The following is a 27593-nucleotide window of genomic DNA, read 5'->3' as shown; positions in this document are numbered from 1 at the left end:
TCTCCAAACCCAGAGAGAGAAGAACCCTGAAAGCTACACTCACCAGTCATCATTCTTGTTTACATGTACTTTATTAACATTGTAGGACTCATGTAGATCAGAATTTCTTTCACCAGGTCTCAGGTTCCACCAGCCGTGCATGCTTTACGGGTAACCTACCACGTGCAAAGATGGAGCCATTAGTGGCTCATCAGTGTGTACGTTTGTGTATGAGTGTTTGTAACATGAGACAAGAGATGAATGAACAGGTAGAGGTTTTAGAACTTATTTTCCGCCGTATAAGACGCACTTTTTCTCCCCAAAAAATGGGGAGAAAAAGTCCCTGCGTCTTATACGGCAAAGGCAGGGAATCCCCGACTTCCAAACCGCAACCCGCCGCCACGTCGGGGATTCCCTGCACTGCCCCGTGTGTGCTCATTGCTCCCCGTGTGGTCCGCAAACACCCGCCGCCGCTTGTGACTATGTTCCCCCTGGGTGGTCCACAACTGCCGCGTATATGTCCGCAAACACCCGCTGCTTGTGTACATGTCCCCCCTCTGTGGTCCGCAACTGCCCGCTTTTGCCCTCACATGTGTCGCCGCTGTCCCCCTGTGTAAATAGCTGGACCCCGCTCATCTTACCTAAGTCAGTGCCTTCTGCGGGGATCGGAGACCTGGCTTCACACACGCGGCTCCCCCTAGTGAAGGCTTCTGCTGATGACGCAGCAGAAGCAATTACTAGAGTGGAAGTGCGGAAGTGAAGCCAGGTCTCCGATCCCCGCAGAAGGCACTGACTTAGGTAAGATGAGCGCGGTCCAGTTATTTACACCGGGGGAAAGCGGCGACACAAGTGATGGTACAAGCGGGTCTCCGATCCCCGCAGAAGGCACTGACTTAGGTAAGATGAGCGGGGTCCAGCTATTTACACAGGGGGACAGCGGCGACACATGTGAGGGCAAAAGCGGGCAGTTGCGGACCACAGAGGGGGGACATGTACACAAGCAGCGGGTGTTTGCGGACATATACGCGGCAGTTGTGGACCACCCAGGGGGAACATAGTCACAAGCGGCGGCGGGTGTTTGCGGACCACACGGGGAGGTACACGGTAGGCAAAATGGGGACACCTAGGGACAGAATGACACACACTAGGGACATAATGAAGACAGCAGGACACGTACTGGGGACATACAGGGAACACCTGAGGACAGCAGGACATACACTATAGGGACAGCAGTGAACATTCCTGGGACAGCAAGACACACTAGGGACATACTGGGGACAGCAGGGTATATACCAGAGACACACTGGAGACATACTGGGGACTGCAGAGCACACACTTACTGGGGGCAGCAGGGGACATACTGGGGACAGCAGAACACACATTAGGGACTTACTGGGGGCAGCAGGGGACATACTGGGGACAGCAGGACACACACTGACATACTGGGGACAGTAGTACACACACTTGGGACAGAAGGGGACACAGTACGACACCAATTGGGGGAGAACATCAACAAGACGCTCCTGGAACATGGACGCACCAGGTTTAGTATATTTCTTTTTTTTCCTTGTTTTTTGCCCCCTAAACCTAGGTGCGTCTTATATTCCGGAGCGTCTTATACGGCGCGAAATACGGTAATCCTCCAGGATCACACTCCAACTACAACTAACACAATTATTCAAGAAAATAGCTGAAATTGTATCTCTAAATGGAGACGTTTTCAGCCATCGTCAACAGAACCTCAATGATAAGTCAGAGGACAACAAAGTGGTAAGCTAACATACTGCGCATCAGTTATTGTTAGTGACTAAACCTCATGTACGTGGACTGTGGCTAGATATGATTAGATGTGATTAGTAACTGGAGATACGTTCCTCTACAGTTCCCAGGTACATGAAATCACCTGTCCTCCTCATACCAAGAGCCTGACATGTATGGAGGTGAACTGAGAAAAAAATGGCCTTCTTCATTTCCCTTTATCTCTTAAGCTTTCTCTTAGGAGATATTTTTTTTAACTTCAGCCTAAACAAACATACTGTCATTAAGTTACATTAGTTATGTTAATTAAAATAGATAGGTAATATAATCTCTTACACACCCTGTTTTAAAAAAACAGGGAAATGTTTGTGATTTCATGAGGGCAGCCATCTTTTTGGTTGAAAGGAGGTGACAATGAGCATGAAGACAGAGCTCCAACTGTCCTGTGTCCTGATCACCCCTCCCAGCTGCTAGGCAACAAGAACAACAACATCAGAAATCCCATCATGCTTTGCACAGCATCAGGGGAAAATGCCCGGGCAGATTTATTTGATGGGCGGAGCTTCGCTTCCGTGCATCAAAAAATGAGGCTTGAGTAAGAAAAACCAAGTTCTGATGCTGTGAAACTGTTAAAGAAACACCAAGCCTTTCCAGTGCCGCTGAGTATTTTTAGTCTTTAGTCTAGTTATTGAGTTTTAGTTTCACTTTAAAATTAACTTTACAGCTCTCTGCAGTTGAAAGGTACCAAGATGCCTTTGTGAAAAGATCCCCTAGGAGAAAACTTAGGAGAAATAGGGAATTGAATAAGGGCCAATGGGCCCCTTCCTATTCACTTTTTCCCTCAAGTTTTCTCCTAGGAGATAATTTTTAATTTTTGGTTTAAAATACATTTTCAGCGCTCTGCAACTGAAAAAAGTACCAAAAAGTAGGCAATAAAAGTACCGTCAAAATTATCCTGAGTATTTTCTTGCTTGCTGGTGGATTAAAAGCCGCTTTATTGATAAAGTGAAAATATCAACTGGGAGAAAATTAATGCCTGGTACACACCATGCAATTTCAGATAGACGGGTCAAATCGATAATTTCCAACAGGACCAATCTGATTTCTGATCATTCTTCTGATTGATTTTCCGATCACTTCTATACAAAATGGATATGGGAAAAATGATTGGAAATCAGATAGATCGGACCTGTCACAAATTATCGATTCAACCCATCTGTCTGACAGAAAATTGCATTAGGAGGAACAGCAAATTGGATTGGGCCTATTGTGTTGTAATGTGAGACAAAGGTCTCACATTCACCCAGTGGAGGGCATAGTTAGTTCATCTACTTATCTGTAGGTAGAAATACAACGGGTTTCTACAGGTTAATCTGGTGATCTGGTCTTAATGATAAGTATCTATGGTAACAGCAGTTAGTTACCTAGGTCGTCTGTCTTCCTTCCATACCAGTGTTGGGCGGTGCTTCTATCCAGCCTTCCTCTCTCATTCACTTCTGCAGTGTAGGAGTCTTGTACCAGGCTGGGCCGATTTATGGGCATTCCTACAGGGGAAATGATTGTGAGATTACGTATGACAGAGAGGAGATAGAAGGAGATATAGGCGTATATCACTCCGATCACATTACAAGCAAAAATGGTTCATTTTATGGAGGGGAACTCAAAGGATGAAATTGATCGACACATTTTTTTAAAAAAAATTGACAACGCGTTTTGCAGGTCATGGCCCGCTTCAGCAGGTCAATACAAAAATGCCTTAGCAGCATAAGGAGTAGAGTGTTGCTGCTAAGTCATTTTTTTGTATTGACCTGAAGAATTTGGAATTATTTTGGGGTCCGGAGATCGCCAGATCCCTGAATCCCTTGTTTGGGGCACGCAGTCTAGCTATAGCACTAGTACTATGGCAGCACCCAGTTTCAGCGCTCAGCAATGAGCGCCACGCATTAACATTATTTACTTCATGTTCTTGCATTGGTTTAAGGTTTTTTTGTACTCATATATTTGTTTTTGGAAACATTTACAGTATACATAAATCAAAATTGGCAACCTAGCCCGAGGTTACAGAACGTGGTTATGCTAAGTCAATAAGAGACAGGACAATATGAAAGCAAATAAATTCCATGACAAAACAGCACCTGGGAAGAGATTACTGCGTAGGCAGTGGCTGAGCTCATAGTAGACCTTGTGTGGGAAGTCCTCCACCAGCCATGGTTCCCTGGTCACGTTAGGTATGTAGACCTCCGTTACATTCCCTCTCCTCTCCTCTGTTTCTCTCAGACGAGTTCTCACCTGCAGAGGGAACATTGAAGATTCTTTCAATAAAAGATATGAAATGCTGGACGTGAGGTCCTTCACCTGCCATCTGACCTAAGGGATGAGAGGAGGCAACACACTTATGATAAAAATATTTAAAACCAGTAAAAACATCTCTCAAGGGGTCAACAAGCAGAAAAAGCCGAGCAAAACAATATTTATTGAAAACACTACGGATGACGCGTTTCACGGCCTAACTCAGGCTTCCTCTGGTCAGTAAGTGTCTTTCTTCGGCAAGCAACAAAGGGGATTACTATCCTATGCTAGGCAGGTGCAAGTGCGCACTTGTGCTCGTGCATGCACAGTATGGAGCTGCCCCTCTTCATGAGCACTCAGGCACCCGGAGCCTTCCAAAGCCTCCTGTAGCGGCAGAGAGCCGTGTCTGACCCATGGGTCAAATACTGTTAACAGGGGTGATGGCACCGGAACAAGGGAGCCATGAGAGGAGTGGGAAGGCTCTATAGGACCCAGAGCCTATCCCCTCTCCATAGGTGATTATCTTGCTTTAATAGGCTTTGTTGCTTCCACATACTGACCTGAGGAAGCTGGATTCAGGCAGTGAAACGCGTTGTCCATATTGTTTTCAATAAATATAGTTTTGCTCGGTGTAATGATCAGTACTAGCTCTAACAGCACAATAGTCAGTACTTTATTCAGAATGTAATACACACGTGATTGGTGCACAGTAATGTTCAAGAACACACGAAAGTGACAGCCCTTAATGACTGGGGCTCACTGATACAAGAGTGGTCGTTCAGGCTAGGTCGGCAACAGATCAGACATAAAAGGTCGGCAACAGATCAGATAGGCGGAAGTACAGAATCGTGAGGCAAAGATCAGGGTGAGTATTTCTAGCAAAGGTCGCAACGGATCAGATAGGCAGAGGTACAGAATCACTAGGCAAAAGAGAGGTCAGAGAGCAAGGCAGAAAGTCATACACAGTAACAATGATCAACAGTAATAATATCCTAAGCTAAGTGCGAATCCCCGGGGTCCTGCCGGTTCAAGCACACACGGATCTGACTAGGTCTGAAAGCTTTCACTGTGAAGTTTCAGCAACAACAGACACCGGGGCGGGCAAATGACAGCTCAGGACTTAAATACACGCTGTCGGATCTGAAGCCCAGCCCAGAGGCAAGCACCAATCAGGGGTGATGACGGGAGGGGCTAGTGTCAGCTGACCGCATCCATAAAGGTCTTGCCGCTCCGTGCGTGAGCAAGCAGACCTGCCCCTAAATGCCACAGTCTCGCGCGATCTCCCCTGGCCGGCGAGAGACACGCTGGATGATGCAGCTGTGGCGATACCCGACCCGGAAGTCGCGCCCGCACTGCCGTCCAAGGTGAGCTCGCTACTACTGACACTCGCCTTTTGCTGTTTGTTGATTCCCTTGACATAAGACAAACTTCATGTTTTAGCTGGTTTTTAGATAATTTTATCATAATTTGGGCGTTGCCTCCCATCCCTTCTGTCCTTGCCCCTCAGGGGTACAGCACAGCAATAGAAACTGTTTCAGTAGCTCTATTCAATTTTTGTTTTTATCTGGATAGCGACCATCGAGATCCTACACCCATGTTCCAAGCGGAGATGGACTAAAACGTCTCCTCTTCTGCATCACCAAGGTTGCCACTATTGCAACCCCCACTGTGTGAGCATGGCCGGATTTGAGGCAAGGCCCCAAAGGCCATGGCCTAGGGCATCAGAAAGCAATGGGCGAGAAACCGCTGGCACACTCAGGTGGTTAAATTGCCAAACATGTAAATGGAAGCGGTCACAGACCCACTCCGCGGCAGTGAAGGACATTACAGGACAGGGAAAGAACAGCACAGGACAGGGGAGAACAGCAAGAGAACAGCACAGGACTAGGGACGATCACAGATATGCAAATCGTTCTGAGTTGAGGCAAATGTATGCAACATTTTATGCAAATATATGCAGCTTGAAAATGGAACAATCAATTTGAAACCTGGGTTACATTTGCATAAAAATGTGCATAATTTCACAACAATTTGCATCTCATTGATCGGCCCTACACAGGACAGGGGGAAAACAGCACAGGAACGGGGTGGGTGGGCAGTGGGGTTGGTCCTGTATGTGAGTAGAATTTTACGCTACACTTATCCACTTTAACCTCAACTTTCTACGGTATAGGGCAGTCATGGGCAAATTCGGCCCTCCAGCTGTTACGGAACTACAAGTCCCACAATGCATTTGTCTTTATGAGTCATGACTGTGGCTGTCAGACTCCTGCAATGCATTGTGGGGCTTGTAGTTCCTTAACAGCTGGAGGGCCAAGTTTGCCCGTGCCTGGTATAGGGCTTCCCCCCTGTCTTTTGTCACATTGTGACCTTCGAACCCCTCCTCCCCCCCCCCCTCCCATCTGACCTGTTCTGGGGTGAGGAGCTGTTCCACCATGGAGCTGCCATACTTGTGTCTGATGTTGGCAGGAATGAGGTTCTTCACATCACCCGGGCAGTTTTCCACGACTTCCCGAGACGTTCTTCTTCTGCTCCTCCATGCGTGGTCTGCACTCTGCCGGCCGCCCCTGTGGCGTTTATTTATTCCGTCCATCTTCTCAGAGCGCCTCCATCTGTCACTATCGGGATGAGCCGAGCGAGAAGCTCCTGATCCTGTACAGTAATTACCTACGGTGGTATAGAACTTTGTGAAGAAGACTCAAAGTATTTTTATTAAATTAGTTTAACAAAAATGGATGTGATTGTCTATTATTTGCAAAAACAGAACATGTTAAACGATTACTTTTCAAACCGTTATTAGAAAATGGAATTTGTAGAATAAGAACATGCAAATCTAAAGGGGCTGCTGTATCGCAACTGACCTGAGAGGGATAAGGTGGCCGCCATATTTATTTCCTGTTAAACAATACAGGTTGCCTGGCTGTCCTGCTGATCTCTTTGGCCGCAGTAGTGGTTGAATCACACACCTGAAACCAGCATGCAGCTACTCCAGTCACACGTCAGTCAGATCACCTGATCTGCTGCATGCTTGTTCAGGGGCTATGGCTAAAGGTATTAGAGGCAGAGGATCAGCAGAGCAGCCAGGCAAAGTGCATTGTTTAACAGGAAATAAATATGGCAGACTAGGGATGGACGTAAATGTGGATTTCAACAAAATTTCTGTTTTACTAAAAGCGACTCCAATTTTTGCATATTTCTGAAGAATGTTATTTTTTGTTTCAATAAAGTTACTTAATTGTGAAAATAAAAAAATATAGCGGAATCCGCATTTTTTTTTTTTTTGCGCATGTACATTATTATGCAGATATTTGTATTCTTTGATTGGCCTAAAACTTCCAAAGCCTTCTGATTGGCCTAAAACTACTGCAGTCTCCTGACTAGCCTAGCCGGGGAGCAGAGCCACGCTTGCCATCCCAGCGGGCGCACTAAACATCACAAAAGGCATATGTATTCAGATGAAATGGGGTCCTACGCAAGACAGCAGTCTTTGCCCACCACTGAAGGTCACCTGTCTTTTTTTTTTAAGATTTGGCAGGGACTAGCATCCACCGGGCCCCTAGACTCTCTCCAGGCCCTAGGCAACTGCCTAGGGTGCCTTGTGGATGATCCAGCTCTGCTCCTGCTTATAAAATCACCCCCTAGGTGTCATTAAATGTAGACACTAAACCCCGGCATAGAGTCTGCTGCTCTGGGACATACAGGCCACATCCGTCCTGCTAATCAAAGAATGACATGTATAATCCTGGAGAAGCTCTGTATACAGAGGATCATCCGTCTATAGCGCACGCCATATTATCTCACCTGAGATCCCAGCCTCCATTCAATAGATCTGTAGTTATTATCCAGAACGCACATGAATCACTCTGGCCTTATTCTTGCTTCGCTCCGGTTGCTAGGAGACCATTTTTGTTGACGTTGTCATGGCGAGAGGTAAAATATGAAGAGGGAGAGCAGTTTTCTGTACGGCCTGTAGGTGTCAGTGCTGCACTGGGAGAGACAGAATCATCATTCATCTACTGTAGTAACAACTCTGAGATTATTCAGAAAATTTAAAGGATACCAGATATCGAAAGGTTCTGGTAAAAATGATAGATGCAGTGTGTAGGGGGTAAAAATTTACATACTGGCCGCTCCTCCTGGCCCCCTTCGTCTGCCGCCGTTGTTGTAATATCCATGCCGGTGTCCGACGACTTTGCTGACCTTTGCCTTGGACATACTGCGCAGTATGTCCAGGGCAAAGGTCACCAAAGTCGACAGAGGGGGCCAGGAGGAGCGGCCGTTGTGTACTTTTTACCCCCTACACACTGCATCTATCATTTTTACCAGATCTCTTCGGTTCTGGTATCCTTTAAGGCTTTAAAGATGCCCATACACCTAACAATTTTGTGGCCCAATCAATTATCCAATTTGATAATTTTATCATAGTGGATGAAAATCGGTGCCGTGAAAAGCATGCCTGAACGGTGATTGGATCGATTTCAGTCGAGCGCATCGATCAGACATGCTGGAAAAACTTGTTCAATCCAAAGTGGTCGATCACAGATATTTTTTGGTACACATGGCTATCGACGGTATTTTTTTTGCACTTGTATTGCAAATCTGTGTGGCGTTACCTGTTTACCGCAGGGTAGCGGAATGGCAATGCAAGGCAATGGGGCCTAGAACACTAACCGTGTCGCATAGTGTTGCGGTGGACATTTCTGATTTGCCACCGAGCCCCTGCAAAATCAACAGCCCGTTAGCGGCCGACTTGCGACAGTGAAAGTAATGTAAGTAAATGGGCAACGCGTGCCTTTTTAAAAGGTTGGCGGGAGTGCAGCCGCAGAATGACAGGAATACGACGGGGATCCCCTGGAATCCCAGCGCTGTACTTCCTGTCCAGCAGGGATCACATCACTGGGTGAGGGGTGGCGAGGGGTGAGCGGGGGCGTGGCACTTTGCATATGACGCTGTCGGCGCACTCTGCTGCATGGTAATATGTCATTTTTTGCATTCACATCCCCACCACAATACAAAAATTAGATGCGAAACCTGCCTAAAAGGCACACATGGCCTGCCTGATTCCTATTCTGGGGGCACACATGAGTACTTAAAGAGGAATTCCAGTGACAATCTATATATATAAAATCGTGTGTGTGTGTGTGTGTGTGTGTGTGTGTGTGTGTGTGTATGTGTGTGTGTGTGTGTGTGTGTGTGTGTGTGTGTGTGGTAGTGTTGGGCGAACAGTGTTAGCCACTGTTCGGGTTCTGCAGAACATCACCCTGTTCGGGTGATGTTCGAGTTCGGCCGAACACCTGACGGTGCTCGGCCAAACCGTTCGGCCACATGGCCGAACTAAGAGCGCATGGCCGAACGTTCCCCGAACGTTCGGCTAGCGCTGTGATTGGCCGAACGGGTCACGTGGTTCGGACCCGAACGCGCTCTGATTGGCCGAACGGTCACGTGGTTCGGGTAAATAAATACCCGAACCACGTCATATCTCCGCCATTTGTCTGTGGGTTTAGCTTTGGGTAGGCAGGCAGGGTAGTTCGCGCTCCAGCCACGCTAGCCAGGGTCCCCCCCAGTCATTGTGTGTCACTGCTGGGAACAGTAGTACACCGCTCGTTCAGCCACACTATATAGCATTCTGTGTACTGTTCTGTGTCTGCTGGGAATAGTGGTACACCGCTCGTTCAGCCACACTATATAGCATTCTGTGTACTGTTCTGTGTCTGCTGGGAACAGTAGTACACCGCTCGTTCAGCCACACTATATAGCATTCTGTGTACTGTTCTGTGTCTGCTGGGAACAGTAGTACACCGCTCGTTCAGCCACACTATATAGCATTAGCATTCTGTGTACTGTTCTGTGTCTGCTGGGAATAGTGGTACACCGCTCGTTCAGCCACACTATATATTGTTTACTGCCACTGTGTACCTCGCTCAGCCACGCTATATATAGCATTGTGTTTTCTGACACTCTGTGTACACGGCTTAGCCTGGCTATATAGCATTGTGTGTACTGCCACTGTGCACCTCGCTCAGCCACGCTATATATAGCATTGTGTTTTCTGACACTCTGTGTACACGGCTTAGCCTGACTATATAGCATTGTGTATACTGCCACTGTGCACCTCGCTCAACCACGCTATATATAGCATTGTGTTTACTGCCACTCTGTGTACACCGCTCAGCCAGACTATATACCATTGTTTACTGACACTCTGTGTACACCGCTCAGCCAGACTATATACCATTGTTTACTGACACTCTGTGTACACCGCTCAGCCAGACTATATACCATTGTTTACTGACACTCTGATTCTGCTGGGAACAGTAGTACACCGCTCGCTCAGCCAGACTATATAGCATTGTGTTTACTGCCACTCTGTGTACACCGCTCAGCCACACTATATAGCATTGCGTACTCTGCCAGTCAGTGTGTATATTGCTGGGATCAGTAATACTCCACTCACCGTCAACCACTATATGAGCTCAACATGAGTTCCCCAGAGACCTCCGCTGTGAGCAGCACTCCCAACAACAGCAACAGCCAACGCCCCACGCAAGCTATAACATCCACCCCAGCAGCCAGTGGTCAGCAGCAGCCCTCCCCGGAGCAGAACGTTGTGTCCATCGGTCCGTCGCCAGAGCGATTAATGAGGGCTTCCATTGAGGAGATGATGGGGCCTGATGTGGAGGAGGAGGTCTGGCTCAGGCCAGCATCCCAAGTTAATGTTGAGGACGATGAGGGGTCTGTGTCTGGGGATGTTGGGGTGGCAGAGGTGGTGGGTGGGTCAGACTCAGGAGAAGAGTTGTATGATGAGGATGATGATCGGGACCATCTGTATGTGCCTCAGAGTCCGACCCCGGAAAACATGTTGTATCGTGTGTTTAGGTACTAAAATCTGCGTTCCCACTTCCCAGTACTGCCCGCAGTGCCCGGGTCCACGGATCCATATAATTTTTTGGGCAGCACTATCAAACTGTGGTACTATGAGTGAGTTGCCATGGTCCTTCTGTGCTGCCTGTCACACTCACCGTCTGTCTGCAGATGGATTGTTCAACACAGCTACGCCATTTGACATGTAGTCCTGGACCTTGACCATCTTCTCCAGGCGATTGGTGTTGGAGGACGTGGAACTGCCCGATTGCTGTTCTGTGGGCTGCTGCATGGGTGTCAGAAAATGTTCCCACTCCAAGGACACTGCCAATACCATTCCCTTTTCGGCACTAGCAGCAGCTTGTGTTCTTTGCTGCCCTCCTGGTCCTCCTGGGTTTGCTGAAGTCAGTCTGTCGGCGTACAACTGGCTAGAGAAGGAGGAGGATGTCAATCTCCTCTCTAAAGTCTCCATCCTCAAGGGCCTGCTGGAATTGTTCCATTTTTGACCTGTCTGACACTTTCTTCAATCAGTTTTTTAACATTGTGTTTGTATAAACTGGGTATAAACCCAGTAATTGGTGTTGTCCAGATTCCAGAATAATGAATAATAATGAATAGTGAATAATGCGCGGGCCGCGTTCAATGCAGTCTAGCATGAATTGAGCCATGTGTGCCAGAGAGTCCTGCCAGACTCCTCTGTCTTCATGTTCTTGTGAGCGTTGTGATTGTTGTGATGCACCATATTCGTCACCAGCATCACTTTCTTCCTCTTCTGCTGTCCATTCCCGCTAAATTGTGGAAGTCCAACGTGCACCGCTCTGTCCCTCGGCAGTGGGGGCATCCAATTCCTGCTCCAACTCCAGCTGTTCCTCGTCCTGTTCTTTGTCATAGCTGGGACCAGCGTTTCCTGAGGCAGGTTGCCTGATGTTGGTATCATCACGCTGATCGTTTTCATCTTCAGAATCCCCCACTTGCATCATGCCAGCGGTTTTCCATCTTCAACATTGATTTCTTCAGTAAACACAGCAGTGGTATTGTAATGCTGACTGTAGAGTTGTCACTGCTCAGTCACGCAACGTGGATTGCTCAAAATTTTGGAGGACTTGGCAGAGATCCAACATGGTGGCCCAATCAGATCCACAGAAGCTTGGTAGCTAGCTGCTGGAATGCGCCTCGGCACTGCGCAAAAGCGTGCTAGCATGTGCAGCGTAGAATTCCAGCGCGTAGGGAGGGACATCACCCAGCGAGCGATGGTGCGCTAGCATCTCTTGGTAAGTCCTTCAGAAGCGGTACGGGACTTTTAACATTGTTTTTTTTTTTTCCTTCAACAGAAGATCTGCCACGTTGGAGTGAGGAGGACGCCGCCGACCCCGACACCAAGCTGAACCCCGGCGAACTCCAAGCAGCGGATCTTCAGGAACCCTCAAGGCTTTGAGCAAGCTGAGGAGGATCAGCAGTCCCGACGAGACCTCTCCTCATATGCGACTGAGTGCAGTGGAGCTCCCCAGAACAACCTCTCAGTTGTCACTTTGTCACTGGTCACTTTGTCACTTTGTCACTTTGTCATTTTGTCACTTTGTCACTTGTCACTTTGTCACTTGTCACTTTGTCACTTTGTCATTTTGTCATTTTGTCACTTTGTCACTTGTCACTGTCACTTGTCACTTTGTCACTTGTCACTTTGTCATTTTGTCACTTTGTCATTTTGTCACTTTGTCACTTTGTCACTGGTCACTTTGTCACTTTTCACTTTGTCACTTGTCACTTGGTCACTTGTCACTTGTCCAGATGATCTCGGTACACCTCCTGCGATTCAAATTCCTGCACACATTGCTCTGGGATTTGGGTGTGATGAATGATGCATCTAACTGGCCACCGGAGGCAATTAAGGCCTTCAAAACATTGAAAGCAGCTTTCTGTTCCGCCCCCATTTTGCGTCATGTTGAGTTGTTGACGTCATGTTCATCCTCGGCCTCGCCTTGCATTTCAGTGCGAGGTGCATTTTCCACAGAAAAAGGTTGTGAATCCGGGCACAACATTTGTGGCTGTTCCATTGACCTTTCACAGGTAGAAGATTGTGGGGGTGGGAATAGCTCCTCCGAATAGCCCATTGTGTCCTGAAAACTACTAATTGCATTGCTTTGCGCACACATTTTTTTGTCCTCATTGCAAGGCCTGAGTTGCACCTGAAAGCGTGGCCTTCTCCTCCTGCGCCTCCTCCTGTTCCATCACGTCTGCTGCTGCTGGGTTAGCGTTGTCGCCCGGTCCCTGTTTATTGAACCTCTTATCTTTATTACATTTATGACTGCATGGCGGTAAAAAGCATGCTATCCGCACGCTTCTTGTCCTCATGCAAGGCCTGGGTTGTTGTGTCTCAAAAAGCATGGCCTTCTCCTCCTGCGCCTGCTCCTGTTCCATCACGTGTGCTGCTGCTGCTGGGTTAGCGTTACCGGTCCCTTTTCGTGGAACCTCTTCTCTGTATTACATTTATGACTGCATGGCGAAAAAAAGCATGTTACCTGTGCAAAGAAACATGACATTTTCCACATTTAAAAGACAGTTTTTCCTTTGAAACTTTACAATCAATTTTCTCAAAAACTATAAGCTCTTTTTGCAAAAAAAAATTTTCCTCTTGTACCCACTCCCAAGGTGCACATACCCTGTAAATTTGGGGTATGTAGCATGTAAGGAGGCTTTACAAAGCACAAAAGTTCGGGTCCCTATTGACTTCCATTATGTTCGGAGTTCGGGTCGAACACCCGAACATCGCGGCCATGTTCGGCCTGTTCGGCCCGAACCCGAACATCTAGATGTTCGCCCAACACTAGTGTGTGTGTGTGTGTGTGTGTGTGTGTGTGTGTGTGTGAGTGTGTGTCTGTGTGTGTGTGAGTGTGTGTGTGTGTGTGTGTGTGTGTGTGTGTGTGTGTGTGTGTGTGTGTGTGTGTGTGTGTGTGTGTGTGTGTGTGTGTGTGTGTGTGTGTGTGTGTGTGTGTGTGTGTGTGTGTGTGTGTGTGTGTGTGTGTGTGTGTGTGTGTGTGTGTGTGTGTGTGTGTGTGTGTGTGTGTGTGTGTGTGTGTGTGTGTGTGTGTGTGTGTGCCGCGATCACTCGAAAACGCCTTGTCCTATTTGAATGAAACTTGGTATACAGATCCCTTACTACCTGGGATGATATGTTCTGGGGGTCTCGCGGCCCCCCTGCACACGTGGGCGGAGCTGCAAACAGCAAATCAGATTTCACCCATTCAAGTCAATGGAAAAAATGTAAAAGGCTGCCATTCTCACAGTAATCAAGCCAGAGTCCCATAAACTTGGCACAGTTGGTCACTTGGTGACCGAGGTTACGAATCCAGGAAAAGTGGGAGGAGCATAACACAGCCAATCAAATTTCAGCCATTCATTTTAAATGGGAAAATGTAAACTGCAGCCATTCTTACACTGTTCATCGCAGGGTTCTCAAACTTGCCACAGTTGGTCACTGGGTGAATGCGATTAAGATTCAAGAAAGTGGGTGGAGCCTACAACAGCCAATCAAAATTCACCTATTGATTTTCAAGGGGAATATTTAAACTGCTGCCATTCTTACACTGTTAATGGCAGAGGCTTCAAACTTGCTAAAGTTGGTCATTGGGTGAACTGGGGTCCAAATTCACTAAAGGGGCGGGGCCACCTACAGCCAATCAGATTTCCTTGGTGGATAAACTGCTTCCATTCACACATTTTTGATGCCAGGAACCTGAAAGCTCACAAACTTGGTCACTGGGTGACTGTGTGTCAAGGTTACAAAAATTGGGCGGAGCTAAAAACAAACTTCACTGGAAAATATAAACTGCAGCCATTCTTACACTGTTAATGACAGGGCTCTCAATCTTTCCACAGTTGGTCACTGGGTGAATGAGATTAAGATTTTGAAAGGTGGGTGGAGCCTACAACAGCCAATAAAAATTCACCTTTTGATTTTCAAAGGGAATATTTAAGCTGCTACCATTCTTATACTGTTAATAGCAAATGCCTCAAACCTGATACAGCCAGTCATTGGGTGATTAGGGTTCAAATTCAGAAAGGGGGCGGAGCCACAAACAGCCAGATTTGTTTATTTTTCAATGGGAATATACAAAGTATTGATACCAAGGACCCCAAAGCTGATAAACGTGATAACTGAGTGACTGTATGTCAAGGTTACAAAAAGTGGCCAGTGCCAACTACTAAATTTTCAACATGGCAGGGTTCCCAAACTTTACACAATTGCCCACTGGGTGACTGGGAGGAATATTCAGAAATGTGGGTGGAGCCTACAACAGCCAATAAAAATTGACCTATTGATTTTCAAGGGGAATATTTACATTGCTACCATTCATACACTGTTAATGGCAGAGGCCTCAAACCTGATACAGTCAGTCATTAGGTGACTGGGGTCCAAATTCATTAAAGGGGTGGAGCCACAAACAGCCATTTAAATTTGTTAGATTGATTTCAGCCGTTCTCTTATTGGCAGGGTTCTCAAACGTGACACAGTTGGCCACTGGGTGACTGGGACTAATATTCAGGAAAGTGGGTGGAGCCTACAGCTCACCTTTTGATTTTCAAGGGGAATATTTACATTGCTGCCATTCATACACTCTTAATGGCAGAGGCCTCAAATCTGGTACAGTCAGTCACTGGGAGACTGGGGTTTAAATTCTGAAGGGAGCGGGCCAAATACAGCCAATCAGATTTGTTTAATTTCAAAGGTAAAATGCAACTTATTTATGCCAAGGACCCCAACGCTCATAAACTTGGTCATTGAGTGACTGTACGTTAAGGTTAGAAATAGTGGGCGGAGCCAAAACAACGTATTTTTTACATTGGAAAATATAAACTGCAGCTTTTCTTACGCTGTTAATGGCAGGGTTCTCAAACTTCACACAGTTGGTCACTGGGTGACTGGGATTGATATTCAGAAAAGTAGGTGGAGCCTTCAAGAGCCAATCAAAATTCACCTATTGATTTTCAAGGGGAATATTGAAACTGCAGCCATTCTTACACTGTTAATGGCAGAGGCCTCAAACCTGCTACAGTCGGTCGTTAAGTGTCTGGGGTTCAAATTCAGTAAAGGGGCGGAGCCAAACACAGCAAATCAGATTTCTTTGCTGGATAAACTGCTTCCATTAGCAGAATTTTGATGCCAGGAACCCAAAAGCTCACAAACTTGATCATTGAGTGACTGTGTGTCAAGGTTACTAAAACTGGGTGGAGTCAAAAACAGATTTTTCTGTGAAATTGTAAACTGCAGCCTTTCTTCACGGTTAATGGCAGGGTTCTCAAACTTTGCACAGCTGGTTACTGGATGACTGAGATTAATATTCAGAAAAGTGGGTGGAGCCTAAAATGCCAATCAAAAATCACATATCGCTTTTCAAGGAGAATATTAAAATTGCTGCCATTCTTGCACTGTTAATGGCACAAGCCTCAAACCTGGTACAGTTGGTCATTGGGTCACTGGGGTTCAAATTCAGAAAAGAGGACAGAGCCACAAACAGTCAATCATATTTGTTTCATTTCATGGGAAAGTACAAATTATCAATGCCAATGACCCCAAAGCTCACAAAATTGGTCATTGGGTGACTGTGTGTCCAGGTTACAAAAAGTGGGTGGAACCAAAACCAAATTTCACTGGGAAAATATAAACTGCAGCCATTCTTACACTGTTAATGGCAGGGTTCTCAAACTTTGCCCAGATGGTCACTGGGTGACTGAGATTAATTTTCAGGGAGTGGGTGGAGCCTATAATAGCCAATCAAAATTCACCTGTTGATTTTCAAGGGGAATATTTAAATTGCTGCCATTTTTACACTGTTAATAGCAGATGCCTCAAACCTGCTACAGTTGGTCACTGGGTGACTGGGGTTCAAATGCTGGAGAGGGGCGCAGCCACAAACAGACAATCTGATTTGTTTAATTTCTATCGGAATATACAAATTATTAATGCCAAAGACCCCAAAGCTCACAAACTTGGTCATTGAGTGTTTGTGCGTTAGGGTTAGAAAGTGGGCGGAGCCAACACCAGTCAAATACATACACAGGCAACGCCGGGTTATCAGTGGGTGGAGACAAATACAAATTTCCCTGGGAAAATGTAAACTGCAGCCATTCTTACACTGTTAATGGCAGTGTTCTCAAACTTTGCACAGTTGGTCACTGGGTGAATGAAATTAAGATTTTGGAAGGTGGGTGGAGCCTATAACAGCCAATCAAAATTCACGTTTTGATTTTCAAAGGGAATATATAAGCTGCTACCATTCTCTTATACTGTTAATAGCAGATGCCCCAAACCTGGTACAGTTGGTCACTGGGTGACTGGGGTTCAAATTCAGAAAGGGGGCGGAGCCACAAACAGCCAGATTTGTTTATTTTTCAATGGGAATATACAAAGTATTGATACCAAGGCCCCCAAAGCTGATAAACTTGATAAATGAGTGACTGCATGTCAAGGTTAGAAAAAGTGGGCGGTGCCAACAACTACATTTTTAACATGGCAGGGTTCCCAAACTTGACACAAGTGGCCACTGGGTGACTGGGATGAATATTCAGAAATGTACGTGGAGCCTACAACAGCCAATCAAAATGTACCTATTGATTGTCAAGGGGAATATTCACATTGCTACCATCCTTACACTGTTAGTGGCAGAGGCCTCAAACCTGATACAGTCAGTCATTGGGTGACTGGGGTCCAAATTCACTAAAGGGGTGGAGTCACAAACAGCCAATCAGATTTGTTAGATTGATTTCAGCCATTCTGTTATTGGCAGGGTTCTCAAACTGGGTGGGTGGGTGACCGCAAAGCTCACAAACTTGGTCATTGAGTGTTTGTGTGGAAGGGCTAGAAAAAATTGGCGGAGCCAACACCAGCCAAATACATACCCGGGCAACGCCGGGCAATCAGCTAGTAATGTAATAAAAAAAAGTGCTCCATTTTTACAATAATTATGTATAAATGATTTAGTCAGTGTTTGCCCATTGTAAAATCTTTTAAATCCCTGATTTACATTCTGACATTTATTACATGGTGACATTTTTGCTGCTGCATGCTTTTTTTGGCAGTTGGTAACAGCTGTAAACAGCTATTTCCCACAATGCAACAAGGTTTGCAGACAGGAAACTGCCAGGAGTACCACGGTCCTCAGAGTTTCTTGTGGGAGGGGTTTCACCACAATATCAGTCATACAGCGCCCCCTGATGGTCTGTTTGTGAAAAGGAATAGATTTCTCATGTAAAAGGGGGTATCAGCTACTGATTGGGATAAAGTTCAATTCTTGGTCGGAGTTTCTCTTTAAATATTTAATTGTATTTGAGAAAGAGGGGGAGGGGATACTCGTAGCTATTTAATACTGATGTGTGTGGTGCATATCAGTGGTGCTCAGCAGAGCTCGAATATTCGAGTAGCTCGAATATTCGAGCTCTTTTTCAGCTATTCGAGCTCGGTATTCGAGCTCCGAATAGCTGGAGCTATTCGAATGGGCTATTCGAGTGAACTCGAATAGCCCATTCACTATTCGCGCTATTCGAGCTAACAGCGCTATTCGAGCTCGAATACCGAGCTCGAATAGCGTCATAGCCCAGATTGATGTCCTTAGAGCCAATCAGAGGGCTCCCAGGCCCTCTGACGGCAGCCAATCACTGAGGGGGACCCTGGCCAGCCCCTACCCTATAAATAGCGGCCGCCATGTTCCGTTTCTCCGTCCTTGCCCGACTTTGCACAGAGAGAGATCTGCTCCTTTGTGCGTTGGCTTAGCAAGAGCTTTATTGTGGTCATTTACCTAGCGTTTTTGCTCACATACACCTCCTATATACACCTATATTGTTGTTAGTTAGATAGACATTGTATTTTAGTTAGTAGCTTTTGTGTTACATAGAGAGACACAGCTGCTGCAGGCTTACAGCTTTAGGCCTCAGGGCCTTGCCTGTGTGGGCAGCTGTTCTCTCCTGTCCTCTGTTTATTTCTCATCTATACCAGTATTTCTGCTGTCCTTTAGTACTGATTGATTGTATTTTGTATTGTAGTTATATACTGTAACTGTACTAGGACACTCACTCAGTCACTGTTCATAGGCTACTAGCTCCTGCGTGTGCGTGCACTCACTGTCTGTGTACTGTACACACACTCTATTTCCTTCTGAATAGTTATATACTGTAACTGTACTAGGACACTCACTGACTGTCACTGTTCATAGGCTAGCTCCTGCGTGTGCTTGCACTCACTGTCTGTGTACTGTACACACACTCTATTTCCTTCTGAATAGTTATATACTGTAACTGTACTAGGACACTCACTGTCACTGTTCATAGGCTACTAGCTCCTGCGTGTGCGTGCACTCACTGTCTGTGTACTGTAGTGTACACACACTCTATTTCCTTCTGAATAGTTATATACTGTAACTGTACTAGGACACTCACTGTCACTGTTCATAGGCTACTAGCTCCTGCGTGTGCGTGCACTCACTGTCTGTGTACTGTACACACACTCTATTTCCTTCTGAATAGTTATATACTGTAACTGTACTAGGACACTCACTGACTGTCACTGTTCATAGGCTAGCTCCTGCGTGTGCTTGCACTCACTGTCTGTGTACTGTACACACACTCTATTTCCTTCTGAATAGTTATATACTGTAACTGTACTAGGACACTCACTCACTGACACTGTTCATAGGCTACTAGCTCCTGCGTGTGCGTGCACTCACTGTCTGTGTACTGTAGTGTACACACACTCTATTTCCTTCTGAATAGTTATATACTGTAACTGTACTAGGACACTCACTCACTGACACTGTTCATAGGCTACTAGCTCCTGCGTGTGCGTGCACTCACTGTCTGTGTACTGTAGTGTACACACACTCTATTTCCTTCTGAATAGTTATATACTGTAACTGTACTAGGACACTCACTGTCGCTGTTCATAGGCTACTAGCTCCTGCGTGTGCGTGCACTCACTGTCTGTGTACTGTACACACACTCTATTTCCTTCTGATTACTGATTGATTATTGTAATTTCTGGTTGTACTTACTGTTACTACTTACTGTACTAGTAGGGACACTCAGTCACTGTTCATAGGCTAGCTCCTGCGTGTGCGTGCACTCACTCACTGTCTGTGTACACACACTATATTTCCTTGTGATTATTACTACTGATTATTGTAACTTCTAGTTGTACTTACTGACTCTGTTACTACTTACTTACTGTACTAGACACTCACTCAGTCACCTCGCCCACCAACCCACTCCATTAAAGTACCCCACTTTTCACCCGCCCTTTTAAAAAACTTTTGTGTTTACGCCCAAAACATCGAAGATGTCTGGAAGTGGCAGCCAGTGCGGTTTGGGCAAGGGGAAGGGCAGCAAGGGAATCAGGAGGAGAGGGAGTAGCATTGTGGCAAGCCGCGGGCGCGGCCGCGCCACCATGCACAGTTCCGCAGCAGCAGCAGCAGCGTCAGTGGCTAACATTCCTCCTATAGCCACTGGCCGTGGACGCCTTGGGCGCCGCCCAGCAGGAGCATCTGCAACTCACGGTGCAGAGACACAGTAGCAGCAGCGTGTAGCACCTGCTCCGATTTTCCTCCAGCCGGGTCGGAAACGTCCCATTGAGGAAAAGGATGCAGACACTGTGGTGCAACTGATGACGGAGGATGAGCAGCCCGCCATCAGCTCTGCATCCGAGGCCTCCACCCTCACCACCACCACCACCACCCCTGTTCGCAGCAGCCGCCCAGCAGGGCCTGGGGAGGAGGCCAGTTCACCGTCAGTCGCCGACCTGTCACTCAGCACTCTTTTGACCCCAGGCATGATGAGTCAATTGTCTGCTGTTGTTGGCGATTTGGAGGAGGAGATGCTGATGGGCACTTTGGGGGATGAGGGATTGGACAGCAAGACTGTGGCGACAGTCAAGCAGCCCATCCATGCATCAGGAGAGGAGTTTGGGGGGTCATCATCCCAGCAGGACATGTTTTTAGGAGGGGGAGGATGATGATGACACGGTGACAGACAGAGACTGGGTGCCACCAGCTCCAGGGGATGTCGTCATCAGCAGCTCTGAGGAGGAGGAGGAGGAGGATGCGCTTGTGGGCCTTGCAAGGAGGCGCATCATTGCAAGCATTGGCAGCAGTAGGCAGGTCCCCCAGCCTGCTGGTGTCTCAGGCTCAGCAGCAGCAGCAGCAACATCTGCCAGTACCACCACCAGCCGCACCCAAGCCCCCCCCCCCAACCACCACAGGGAGACAGGCAGCAGCGGTTCCATGCCGTAGGGGGTTGTTTTTGTCACCAATCTGGCGCTTTTTCACCATGCCCACAGTGTACAGCAAGTACGCCACTTGCAACCACTGTCAGCGGAAGTTAAGCAGAGGTGCAGACCCCTTAAAGTTCAGCACCAGCTCGCTCATCAACCACCTTGCTGCGAAACATTTCCACCAGCATGAGGAGTTCCAGAGGCTGAAGGCATCTGGTGCTGGCAGTGGCACCACACCCATCACTGCACAGCCTTCAGCAGCAGCAGCAGCAGCAGCAACAGCAGCCACCCGCCCTCCTGCTCCTCCAGCAGCACCAGCAGGAGTGCGGAAACGCACTGCTCCTCCCCCCTCTGCAACTCCTGCCGCCGACACTGAGGCCTGTTCTGGCAGCCAGTCCTCAGTGGCCTCCTCTGCTGTGTCTGCTGATTCCCGTGCCAGCAAAAGGCCACGCCAGAGCCTTTTGAGCGAGTCCTTCCAGGGGGTGGTTAGGGCTCTGCCTCCCAGCAGCCGTCGCGTGCGGCAGCTGAACGGCTTGCTGGCACGGGCCATGTGCTCCCAACTCCTGCCGTACACGCTCGTGCAGGAGGGGAGCGACATTCGTGCGCTGCTTGCTTGCGCAGCCCCAGACTGGCAGCTTCCCAGCAGACACTTCTTCGCCCGCAAGGCCATTCCTGCACTGCACCGCTTTGTGATGGCCAATGTGGAGCGAGGGCTGGAGCACGCGGTTGGTGAAAGGGTCCACGTCACCATGGACTCCTGGAGCAGCCACTTCGGGACAGGCTGCTACCTGTCCTTCACTGTCCACTGGGTCAGCTTGGTGGAAGGGGGTGAGGATGGGAGAGCAGCAGCGGGCACAGCAGCAGCAGCAACACAGTGGGTGGTGCCACCCCGCAGGGTCGGGGGAACTGCAGCAGGTTCCTCTGATCCTCTGCCATCCTCCGGCACACCTGGCCAAACCCCCCGCCTCAGCAGCAGCGTGAAGGCCCGCCACTGCCAAGCGCTGCTGCACTTGGTCAGCCTTGGGAAGACCAAACTGACGGCAACCCATGTGTTGGCCAAACTCCAGGAGCAGGAGAGGATTTGGCTGACCCCCAGAGGCCTCAGAGTCGGAGAGGTGGAGGCCGACAATGGGGCCAATCTGGTTGCCGCAATAGACAGGGGAAACCTGACCCACATCCCCTGTCTTGCCCACGTGCTGAACCTGGTCGTGCAGAAGTTCTTGCGCACCTACCAGGGGATTGGAGAACTGCTGGAAACGGCAAGGAACGTTGTGCGTCACTTCCGGCGCTCGGCTGCAGCCTGTGCGAGCCTGGAAGACGTGCAAAGGGAGCTGGAGCTGCCACGCCATCGGCTGATCCTTGACGTTCCGACTCGCTGGAACTCCACCCTGGCGATGTTGGAGCGTCTGGTTGAACAGAAGCACGCTGTCAACCAGTACCTTGCCCAGGCCACTGTTTCCGCCGCTCAGAGAAGGGACAAGACCAGCAACATCCCGTCCATCGTCCCCGATGATGACTGGAGGCACATGCAGCAGGTGTGCTTAGTGCTGGCTCCCTTTCTGCAGGCCACTAACATGGTGAGCAGGGACCATGCTATGGTCTGCGAGTGGGTGCCCCTGGTTTGTCTGCTGAACAGGGCCCTCAATGCTTTGCTGGAACAGGGAGCGGCAGCCTTGGACCAGCAGGAGCGGCAAGCAGCTGCACAGTCCACCTCTGAGGGGGAGGAGGGGGAGGACTTGGTGGAGGTCCCTGACCTTTCTGCTGATGAGGGGGATCAGCACAGCGCAGCTGAGTTGGTGCGGGGGTGGAGAGAGGATGAGGCGGCAGAGGAGGATGATGAGGAGGACAGCACTGCCGTCGATGTGCCAGCAGACGTGGCCCGCCTCTTCCCAATGGCAGCGCACATGCTGACGTGCCTGCGCAGGGACCCCAGGGTGATCCAGATGAAGCAGAGGGAGGACATCTGGATCAGCATGATGTTGGACCCGCGCCTCAAGGGGAAGTTGAGCCAGTTCCTGCCGCCTGCAGGAGGAGACCCAGCGCAACAAATAAGGAGCTTGCAGCAGGCCCTTGTTGAGCGCTTGGAGGAAGCCTTCCCCCAGCCTTCCACCCCCACTGTCCAGCCAGCACAGAGGCAGCAGCAGGTGCCTGCATCCAGCAGCAAGCGCCCCACAGACCTGCTGTCTCTCAGCCACGAGCTCTACAGGACTGTAGAGGCTCCGGCAGCAGTGACTAGAGAGGAGGTGCATGCAGCAGCATCCTCCTCCGGTCACAGCCAGCGCCTGACCCGCATGGTGGCTGACTACATGTGGTCCTACAGCGGGCTTGACAGCGATGCCCCTGTTGATCCCATGGAGTATTGGGTCAAGCGCCTGGAGATCTGGAGCGAGCTGGCGCAGTACGCCCTGGAAGTGCTGTCCTGCCCCCCTTCCAGCGTGCTGTCCGAGCGCTGCTTCAGTGCAGCTGGTGGCGTGGTCACCGAGAAACGCTCACGTCTGTCTCACAAGTCTGTGGACAGACTGACGTTTCTCAAGATGAACCAGGCGTGGGTGGAAGGCGAGTTCCTGGCCCCTGTTGTCGGCGAGAGGGGGACATGAACTGGCTGCCGGAACTTAGAACCATCGTTAATGTGCCTTACCACCCTTTACCACCTCCTGGCTCCTGCTCACTAAGCCAGCCTGGTTCACTTTGACTATTACGTCGCCTGCAGCCACACATTTTACAACTACAGTGGGCTGCTGTGTACTGCCCTTCTGCTGTCTGTCTGTGTTTCCCACTGCCAGGGTACACAGATTTACATTCTGCTGCCACTCTGCCACCAGCTATTACGTCAAAAAATAGCTATATATCTGTGTAATTTGTTTTACAAACAAAACCAAAAAACCATAAAAAAAAAAAAAAAGGTTTAATTTTTCAGAGGTGCCCGGGTTGAAAAACTGTGTTGTCCCAGTTGTGTATTGGACACGATGTGGGCTGCACGACCGCTGTCTGGGACCTCCTGTTGTGTTTATTTACAGCCCTGGTATCACCCGCTAGGTACCAGGGCTATTATGTCACGCTGCCTGCCTGCTGCCACACTCACACTACTCCTCCATTCCTCCTGCTGCTGCTGCTGCTGTCTGTCTGTGTTTCCCACTGCCAGGGTACACAGAATTACATTCTGCTGCCACTCTGCCACCAGCTATTACGTCAAAAAATAGCTGCTCACATTACTCCTCCATTCCTCCTGCTGCTGCTGCTGTCGGTCTGTGTTTCCCACTGCCAGGGTACACAGAATGACATTCTGCTGCCACTCTGCCACCAGCTATTACGTCAAAAAATAGCTATATATCTGTGTAATTTGTTTTACAAACAAAACCAAAAAACCATAAAAAAAAAAAAAGGTTTAATTTTTCAGAGGTGCCCGGGTTGAAAACTGTGTTGTCCCAGTTGTGTATTGGACACGATGTGGGCTGCACGACTGCTGTCTGGGACCTCCTCTTGTGTTTATTTACAGCCCTGGTATCACCCGCTAGGTACCAGGGCTATTATGTCACGCTGCCTGCCTGCTGCCACACTCACACTACTCCTCCATTCCTCCTGCTGCTGCTGCTGTCTGTCTGTGTTTCCCACTGCCAGGGTACACAGAATTACATTCTGCTGCCACTCTGCCACCAGCTATTACGTCAAAAAATAGCTGCTCACATTACTCCTCCATTCCTCCTGCTGCTGCTGCTGTCGGTCTGTGTTTCCCACTGCCAGGGTACACAGAATTACATTCTGCTGCCACTCTGCCACCAGCTATTACGCCAAAAAATAGCTATATATCTGTGTAATTTGTTTTACAAACAAAACCAAAAAACCATAAAAAAAAAAAAAAGGTTTAATTTTTCTGAGGTGCCCGGGTTGAAAACTGTGTTGTCCCAGTTGTGTATTGGACACGATGTGGGCTGCACGACCGCTGTCTGGGACCTCCTGTTGTGTTTATTTACAGCCCTGGTATCACCCGCTAGGTACCAGGGCTATTATGTCACGCTGCCTGCTGCCACACTCACACTACTCCTCCATTCCTCCTGCTGCTGCTGCTGTCTGTCTGTGTTTCCTACTGCCAGGGTACACAGAATTACATTCTGCTGCCACTCTGCCACCAGCTATTACGTCAAAAAATAGCTGCTCACATTACTCCTCCATTCCTCCTGCTGCTGCTGCTGTCGGTCTGTGTTTCCCACTGCCAGGGTACACAGAATTACATTCTGCTGCCACTCTGCCACCAGCTATTACGTCAAAAAATAGCTATATATCTGTGTAATTTGTTTTACAAACAAAACCAAAAAACCATAAAAAAAAAAAAAGGTTTAATTTTTCAGAGGTGCCCGAGTTGAAAACTGTGTTGTCCCAGTTGTGTATTGGACACGATGTGGGCTGCATGACCGCTGTCTGGGACCTCCTGCCTGCTGTGTTTATTTACAGCCCTGGTATCACCGCTAGGTACCAGGGCTATTATGTCACGCTGCCTGCCTCATTGACTGCCTACTGCCACACACTCATCCTCCTCCTCCTGCTGCTGAATTTACCTCCTGCTGTCTGTGTGTTTCCACTGCCAGGGAGCACATACAATGGCGCTTCCATCATGCGTGCGCCACCAGCTATTTGTTACGCTCAAAAATAGCTGCATTTCTTTAAAAAAAAAATTGAAAAGAGAAATAAGTGAAGAAGAAGAAGACGATATAGAAAAAGAAGGAGAAGAAGAAGAAGAAGGAGAAGAAGAAGAAGAAGATGAAGAAGAAGGAGAAGAAGAAGATGAAGAAGAAGAAGAAGAAGAAGAAGAAGAAGAAGAAGAAGAAGAAGAAGAAGAAGAAGAAGAAGAAGATGAAGAAGATGAAGAAGAAGAAGAAGATGAAGAAGATGAAGAAGATGATGAAGAAGAAGAAGAAGAAGAAGAAGAAGAAGAAGATGAAGAAGATGAAGAAGATGATGAAGAAGAAGAAGAAGAAGATGAAGATGAAGAAGATGAAGAAGATGAAGAAGAAGAAGATGAAGAAGAAGAAGAAGATGAAGAAGATGAAGAAGAAGAAGATGAAGAAGATGAAGAAGAAGATGAAGAAGATGAAGAAGAAGAAGATGAAGAAGAAGAAGATGAAGAAGAAGAAGATGATGATGAAGAAGATGAAGAAGAAGAAGATGGAGAAGATGAAGAAGATGAAGAAGAAGAAGAAGAAGAAGATGAAGAAGATGAAGAAGATGATGAAGAAGAAGAAGAAGATGAAGAAGATAAAGAAGAAGATGAAGAAGATCAAGAAGAAGAAGATGAAGAAGATGAAGAAGAAGAAGATGGAGAAGATGAAGAAGAAGAAGATGAAGAAGATGAAGAAGAAGAAGATGAAGAAGATGAAGAAGAAGAAGAAGATGAAGAAGAAGAAGATGAAGAAGATGAAGAAGAAGATGAAGAAGATGATGAAGAAGAAGAAGAAGAAGATGATGATGAAGAAGATGAAGAAGATGAAGAAGAAGAAGAAGATGAAGAAGAAGAAGAAGAAGACAATATAGAAGAAGAAGAAGATATAGAAGAAGATATAGAAGAAGAAGATATAGAAGAAGATATAGAAGAAGAAGAAGAAGATATAGAAGATAAAGAAGAAGAAGAAGAAGAAGAAGTATATACAGTACTGAACAAAATTCTGGACACAACTTCTCTTTCCACCTTTTTTTTTTTAAAGGAACATCCCCACATAATCACTTGCTGTTGTTACTTGGAAAAAAAGATGTTTCTTGCATCATTCACCCTCAAAACAAGTGTTGGAAGCTATTTAAGGCCAATTCGAATAGTCAGCTCGAATATTGAGCTCGAATACCGACTCGAATAGTGAGCTCGAAGTCCGAGGTCGAATCGAATAGTAAAAATTATTCGACTTGAATATTCGACTGACCTCGAATAATTTACTATTCGAATTCGACCAAACTCGAATTTTAAAAAGGGGTATTTGAGCACCACTGGTGTATATGGCTTTCTAATCTATCTTGGGGCATATATGGCTAACTATCACTGACAAGAGAAGAAAAATGGCTACATCATCTTCTAATTCTTTTATCTGGTGGTCATCTGGCCACTTTATTCCATTATCTGGGAGCACATGACAACTCACTTTTTGTATCTGGGGGGAGGGGGGGGGGAGGGGGCAAAAGGCCGCTTTATTTTCTATCTGGGAGCACATGGCTACTTAATTCTTGAATCAGTAGGAATGCAGCTACTCAATTATTGTATACTGGGGCCACCTGGCTAACTTTCTTATCTGGAGGTACAAGGCAACTTGGTTCTTGCATCTGGGAGCGCCTGGTTGGACCATTATTGTAGCTGGGGGGCATGTAGCCAGTGGCGTAGCAATAGGGGGTGCAGAGGTAGAGACCGCATCAAGGCCCTTGGGGCAGAGGGGCCCCAAGGGGCCCTCCCTCAAGCACAATATTATCTCTCTAT

General features: G+C 47.6%; 1 protein-coding gene across 8 annotated transcripts in view; it reads right to left on the bottom strand.

Annotated features, from left to right (window-relative positions):
* The window catches only part of CIMIP4 (ciliary microtubule inner protein 4), a 90735-nt gene that overhangs the window by 5979 nt on the left and 57163 nt on the right, over positions 1-27593 (bottom strand). The window contains exons 1-5 of one of the 8 annotated variants that reach the window (XM_068251947.1): positions 14730-14753; positions 7828-8013; positions 6434-6693; positions 3873-4026; positions 3162-3281 (exon numbers count right to left, since the gene is read on the bottom strand). In XM_068251947.1, the coding sequence (XP_068108048.1) occupies positions 3162-3281; positions 3873-4026; positions 6434-6693; positions 7828-7846 (553 nt within the window). In that variant the 5' untranslated portion in view covers positions 7847-8013; positions 14730-14753. The other 7 variants (XM_068251946.1, XM_068251948.1, XM_068251945.1 and 4 more) reach the window with 7 other exon arrangements.

The sequence above is a fragment of the Hyperolius riggenbachi genome, chromosome 9, assembly GCF_040937935.1.
Source record: "Hyperolius riggenbachi isolate aHypRig1 chromosome 9, aHypRig1.pri, whole genome shotgun sequence".
NCBI classification, from domain to species: domain Eukaryota; kingdom Metazoa; phylum Chordata; class Amphibia; order Anura; family Hyperoliidae; genus Hyperolius; species Hyperolius riggenbachi.
The sequence above is the reverse complement of the archived record's forward strand: the minus strand, read 5'-3'. Positions and strand labels throughout refer to the sequence as shown.